Source organism: Agrilus planipennis, unplaced genomic scaffold (genome assembly GCF_000699045.2).
Source record: "Agrilus planipennis isolate EAB-ADULT unplaced genomic scaffold, Apla_2.0 scaffold18, whole genome shotgun sequence".
Classification (NCBI taxonomy): domain Eukaryota; kingdom Metazoa; phylum Arthropoda; class Insecta; order Coleoptera; family Buprestidae; genus Agrilus; species Agrilus planipennis.
Genome location: NW_020438920.1, coordinates 1,568,672 through 1,575,812, shown reverse-complemented (window position 1 = coordinate 1,575,812; position 7,141 = coordinate 1,568,672). Strand labels below are relative to the sequence as shown.

The following is a 7,141-nucleotide window of genomic DNA, read 5'->3' as shown; positions in this document are numbered from 1 at the left end:
AAAAAAAAAATAATTTATAAACCTGTAGAACCGAAAATTGTAAAACAAAACTGCTGTAGCCAAAAATACCTTTTTAAAATATTAAATAAATTCTTTTTCTCACCGAGCGCTTTTTTTTACTTAACATACCTAATCTGTACATTCTTAAAATAAGATTTATTTGTTATCTTATAGTTAGCTAAAAGCTAAATTGTCATTGTTTATATAAGCTACAATCGTAAGCTTACTGTTAGCGTTCTAAAGCGTTACCAACTAACCTTGTACCATGCTTAGTCAGTTAGCTAGTTTGAAGCTAACACTTACAAAATTACCTTAATGCAAGCTAATTTCATTGATCACTTTTTACCTGGGACTAGATGAAGACTTAACTACCATAAACATATGTAGAGTTCTACTTTTTTAACCATTTAATAGTTAAAAGCATTTTCTTTTGTTTATACTATACTGAATGTCTGATAGAAATAACAAACATTTTACGTTTTATAGCACTTACACTGAACATCGCCACCACCCAAATCAAAAATACAGCAATCAGTTTAACTCACTACGCAAGATTTTCATTACCATCATGAAGTTGTATTTAAAAGTGTTGGTTGGATTAGCAATTGTAGTTGCGACAGTTTCCACACAAAATAATAACTGCAAACTGACGGGCAATTCGTTGGACAATCTTAACTCTATTCAGCGACAATGCACTGAGATTGTAATAGAAAACTTGACAGTGCCTGCAAATGGAACTTTATTATTAACAAGACTTCAGAGTGGTACTAGAATAATTTTCAGAGGAATCATAAGATTCGAATACGAAGAATGGAATGGAGATTTTATTGTAGTATCAGGCTCAAACGTTACTGTTATTGGAGAACCTGGACACCTTTTCGATTGCCATGGTGAAAGGTGGTGGGACAGCTTCGGTGGAAATGGTGGCAAATTAAAGCCGAAATTTTTCAAGGCTACCAACTTAAACTATTCCACTGTCACAGGGTTGAACGTAAGAAATACCCCGAAACATGTTTTTTCCGTTACCCACTGCAATCATGTCGTGTTTTCGAACATCATAATAGATAATTTGGACGGGGATACAAGGGGTGGGCATAACACTGACGGATTTGATTTGAACAATTCTAACGATATAACGATTCAAAACAGTAGCATCGTTAATCAAGACGATTGTCTCGGGATCGGTTCAGGAACAAATTGTAATTTTTTTCACAACTACTGTTCCGGTGGTCATGGAATATCCATCNCATTGATCACTTTCTACCTGGGACTAGATGAAGACTTAACTACCATAAACATATGTAGAGTTCTAGTTTTTTTAACCATTTAATAGTTAAAAGCATTATTTTTTTGTTACTACTGTACTGAATGTCTGATAAAAATAACAAGCTTTTTACCTTTTAGCACTTACACTGAACATCGCCACCGCCCAAATTAAAAAAACAGCAATCAATTTAACTAACTACGCAAGACTTTCATTACCATTATGAAGTTGTATTTAAAAGTGTTGGTTGGATTAGCAATTGTAGTTGCGACAGTTTCCACACAAAATAATAACTGCAAACTGACGGGCAATTCGTTGGACAATCTTAACTCTATTCAGCGACAATGCACTGAGATTGTAATAGAAAACTTGACAGTGCCTGCAAATGGAACTTTATTATTAACAAGACTTCAGAGTGGTACTAGAATAATTTTCAGAGGAATCATAAGATTCGAATACGAAGAATGGAATGGAGATTTTATTGTAGTATCAGGCTCAAACGTTACTGTTATTGGAGAACCTGGACACCTTTTCGATTGCCATGGTGAAAGGTGGTGGGACAGCTTCGGTGGAAATGGTGGCAAATTAAAGCCGAAATTTTTCAAGGCTACCAACTTAAACTATTCCACTGTCACAGGGTTGAACGTAAGAAATACCCCGAAACATGTTTTTTCCGTTACCCACTGCAATCATGTCGTGTTTTCGAACATCATAATAGATAATTTGGACGGGGATACAAGGGGTGGGCATAACACTGACGGATTTGATTTGAACAATTCTAACGATATAACGATTCAAAACAGTAGCATCGTTAATCAAGACGATTGTCTCGGGATCGGTTCAGGAACAAATTGTAATTTTTTTCACAACTACTGTTCCGGTGGTCATGGAATATCCATCGGTACGGTGGTCGAAAATGTTCACGTTAAAAATTGCACTGTGGTAAATTCGGAAAACGGAATTCGGATTAAAACCGCCGTAAACGCAACAGGCCATGTACTTGACATTAAGTACGAAGATATAACTATGAGAAATATTACCAATTTTGGTATATTGGTACGAGGCGACTATCTGAATACCGGACCCACCGGACATCCTACAGCGGGAGTCATTATTAGAAACTTTACTCTTAATAATATTCACGGTTGGGTACGAGAATATGCAGTCAACGTCTTCGTGCTTCTTGCAGACGGTGTAGCCTCAGACTGGAAATGGACCAACGTTAGTGTTACAGGCAGCATATTGAACAACTTCACCTGTACTGGAGTCCCACCAAATTCAGGAGTTGAATGTTAAACACAATTATATCATATATGTATAAATAGCAAATAAATATTTTCTGAATGTTTCAAAATACGATCCACGATTGACTTTTTTAATAGAATGTTTACCAACAATTTCATCTTTTGCCTTTAAAGTAGATTACCTACACAATTATTCTAATCGTTCCGAGGTACGAAAAACTATGAAAGAATATATGCAGATTCCAATGGTGACAAGAGCTCTTGGGTGCGGTTTGAGATAAAGAAATATAACCATGTTATATACAAAAACCACCCCTAGAAACCGGACGTGAAAATGCGCACGTTAATTTTCCACTGGCTGTGGCACTAAGCCTCCAAGGGACAAGAACTATGTAAGAATATATGCAGACTTCATTGGTTGCATCAGTTTTTGGGTGCGGTTTGAGATATATTCCAACACAATTATGTTATTTACAAAAACCGACATAAATACTGAATATAAAACCGCGCATGTCAATTTTCGGCCCATTATGGAATGTTAACTAGATGAATTTTACAGAGCGTTGTAAATACATAATACATAAGAAAACAATAAATAATAGAGATCAGGTGTAATTCGTCTCACCTAATAACACGGATTCTTTTCCCCAACAGATCCTGACTGCTCTTAGGATGGTCAAACAGATAGTCCGGTAGACCCAAAATAAACTAACAGTTACTGACAAATAAGCATTAATGTACTCATCGGGGTGTTATCTTTCCCCCTAGCTCAGTTAGACCATAAAGATTGTACAAGTATCCAATATATTACCAGTTTTGTATATACGTATTTCTATTCTAGCATCTCAATAACCGGGTGTGGGGCACTTACATGAAGGTACCCTCGCCACCAGAATCATGTCATTGGAGTAGCCCGCAACACCCCCAATTGCGAGTAACCCCACTCGAAGGAACCCTGGCTATTTTGGCCGGACAACAGTGCACCAGGATTGAAAGCATGCTATTTATAATTGTTATTTCTGTATCATTCTCGATACACACACTTCGTTCGCTCATGGGCGAAACCAACACAGACTGACTGTATACTTCTTCTTCTTAGATTATCTGTTTACAGCCTGATTATGTATTACCTATGGGTCTACCCAACCAATAAACAATGACCTCTTCATTCGAAACCATCAGCCTTTTCAAACAATAGAATGTAGAGATAAAGACTTGGTAAAGGTCTAGATGATGGCCCTCACCCCCTTCGGGGATGGGGATGAGGAGGATCGAAAAAGGAGGTTTCCCCCACCACTGTACCATAAAAAGTTCGTGACGGTCACACCCCCATAAAAAGTTAATAAACATGCAAATTTTATACATTTCTAGGCATGTAAATATTTATATAGTCATTCTTAAACAATATTCAAAGGTAAAACTAATGAAAAAATACATAAAAATATTGAGAAAGTTATATAAAACATTATTTAAATATCTTTATCAATAAGGTAGGTTAGGTTAGGTTAGGTTAGGTTATCGGGTTTTGTTCAAGTGCCCACCCTCTTTCGATCCCCCATCTCCACCCGCTTGAAAATATTTTTTTTATTGAATTTTATTTGAATTATAGTGTATGATAATTGTCAAAATAATCAACTTTCAACCCCCATGACCTTTATAGGGGTGAGACCGCCGCAAATTTTTAATGGGTTTTACTCTTTCGATCCCCTTTACCCTCACCCCCNTCGGGTTTTGTTCGAGTGACCACCCTCTTTCGATCCCCCACCTCCACCCGCTTGAAAATAATTTTCTTATTGAATTTTATTTGAACTATAGTGTATGAAAATTATCAAAATAATCAACTTTCAACCCCCATACCTTTTTATGGGGGTGAGAGCGCCGCATATTTTTAATGGGGTTTTACTCAGGTAGAATATGATGGTTTCGCTTACAGTTTTCATCGATTGCAGGGGCGTAGTACATCATAAGTTCTTGCCACAGAGTAGAACGATCAATAAGGAATATTACCTGCAAGTTATGCGTAATTTGCGCGAAGTAATCCGCCAGAAACGCCCGGATTTGTGGGAGAACAAAAATTGGTTTTTGCACCATGGTAACGCCCCTGCTTAACATCGTTACTTGTCCGCGATTTTTTGGCCAAAAACAACACACTAATAATACTGCAGTCACCGTATTCCCCAGATTTACCCCCTTGTGACTTTTTCTTGTTCCCGAAACTGAAGATGCCTATGAAAAGACGAGGCTATTCTATGATTGAAGAGATAAAGGCGGCATCGACGGAGGAGCTGAACAAGATCACAAAAAATGATTTTTTGAAGTGCTTCGAGGATTGGAAAAAACGTTGACACAAGTGTATAATGTCTGGCGGGAAATACTTTGAAGGGAACAAAATATATATTCATGTACAAATAAATAATATAATTTTTAAAAAAATACAAAATTCGCAATACTTGTTGAACAGACCTCATACATTAACGATATTCGGTCTAATAGATATGCTTCATTCCAGTTAATAAATATAAATGTCATTTTTACGGTGCCTAATTGTATTATTAAAACGTATACGTATAGTTAATCACAGTTCATTAGTGTATCTTTTAAGATAATTACTTTGGAATACCTTTGTTAATATACGATATACATATTATGTAAACAAAGCCTAAAACGAGTTAAGTAGTTACCATAAAAGTTTAATTTGCTTGAAGGCATATGAAGCCGTTTTATATTAATCGTCGTACTCTTCAATATTTTAAAGTGTCTAATATGCGACGGCTTCTTGTAACTTTCGATTCAAAAGCGTTGTTCAACGTGCATAAAATTTTCCTATCCGATCAACTAACGTCATAGGTGTAAACACATGCAATAATTCAAATTACCTTCACATTTTCGGACTATCTTATACTTACAGATTAAATCGCACACATATATTTTAATGAAGGTTAGAATGGACATCTTTTTACGTAGGTATCAAATACGAGCAGCAAATAAAGGAAAATGATTGATTAATTGATAATTACTGACGATATGTGCGGTTGTCGATTATTATAGTTTGCTCATGACGTTATCGCATATCATAGGAGCGATTCCTTTAGCAGCAATGCAACAAAATTATTTACTTTAGGTTAGAATTATAACACCACCGAATCGCCTCCAAATATCTAAAAATGATCTAAATTACCAGTGAAATAGTTGTTACAAATTAGACGAAAATTTAAATTCTAAAATTATAGTCAAAACACTACCCTTTGAAACTCTAAAACAGCTCCAAACTAGCACCATATTAAAAAAGATCCGAAAGAGCCCTCAAACAGCGCCTCGCCAAGAAACATACTATAATAGCACTAAAACAGCATCACATACAAAAATAATTTTTTTAGTACAGTGGACACCTGATAATCCGGCCCCTGGCTAATCCGGCACCGCCTGTAATCCGGCATGGCATTATTATGTATTGAATATTTTTTTGACAATCTTCGCTAATACGCGTAGAGTATTGTTTTGATTCTGATTGCTTAGTTTGAATTTGACTACATGTGATGATCATGTTCATTATTTAGTGTTTATTCATTGTGTAATACGTATTCGTAGCTAGCAATGTCGTCACAAGCTCAGAAGCGAAAGCACAAAACACTGACAATTAAAGAAAAATGTAAAAAAAATCCGGACTATAAGGAGGTCTTAGGCACTACTCTATAATCCGACAAATTTGCTAATCCGACACTGCCCTGCAAACTGTTTGTCGGATTACCGGGGGTCCACTGTATTCCTTTAGTGCTATTTCTGCGCTTTTTTAGTATAAATACGTCGCACTTTCGATGGTATTTTCACCGAGCGGCATGGCCTAGAGGTCTAGACCATTGCTTAGCATTCGGGAGGACGCCGGTTCGATTCCGGGTTCGTCTGCCTTAGTCCAAGTTTTTCTGTGGTTTCCTTGGATCACCTAGGCAAATGCTGGGGCAGTAATATTCCACAGGTAATCTTTCATTCTCTTCTGTCTTCATTTCGTCCGTCTCATCTTTCTCACCCGAACCACCACCCACCCATTCCCACGATTCCTGAAAGCAGGCTGAAGAGGGCCTTCCGCCCTACCTTCCGGCATAGTCCGGAGGGACTGCCCGCCCACCAGCATTACTGGCTGGTGGGAATGAAACACCCAAAAGTTTAGAGTTTTTTGGTGGTAGGTATTTCAGTAGCTTTCTGGAAAGCAATCGGTGCTGTATCCGTGTTCTTTTCGTACTAAATGCGGTACTGTTGCAGTACTCCATTCGTACACAATCGGCGTTTTAGTCCTGCAAACGGACCTTTTCCGGTAATATTTTAGAGAAATTTATGGAGCTAGTTTAGTCGTAATTCGGTAGAGTGAAGAATAATTTTACTCGGGTTTACATTTGGACAAGATTGCCCAAAATTTTTCTGAAGTGGAACTTCAAAACACAGAAAAATTTAACTTATCTTTTAGACTGGGTAATTCCTATTAGTAAAAAATAAAAATAGTATTATTAAAACGCGTTATTTATGATACAATATAAACATGAAAACATGAATAAGATTAAAAACGTAATGACTTTAGCGATTATGAGTCCTTGCAATGCATATATTTTTGATATCATGAGCACTATAATCAGAAAAGGAG

At 36.8% G+C, this 7,141-nt stretch overlaps 1 protein-coding gene across 1 annotated transcript; it reads left to right on the top strand.

Annotated features, from left to right (window-relative positions):
* Positions 1–1,486: 1,486 nt before the first annotated feature.
* LOC112904232 (endopolygalacturonase 1-like) lies at positions 1,487–2,625 on the top strand. The gene has a single exon (XM_025973772.1). It carries the CDS (start codon positions 1,487–1,489, stop codon positions 2,558–2,560), a length of 1,074 nt encoding a protein of 357 aa, XP_025829557.1. The 3' UTR covers positions 2,561–2,625.
* Positions 2,626–7,141: the final 4,516 nt, after the last annotated feature.

Excerpts from the sequence above, each read along its gene's own strand:
- LOC112904232 (XM_025973772.1), top strand. The coding sequence starts at position 1,487 with ATGAAGTTGTATTTAAAAGTGTTGGTTGGATTAGCAATTGTAGTTGCG.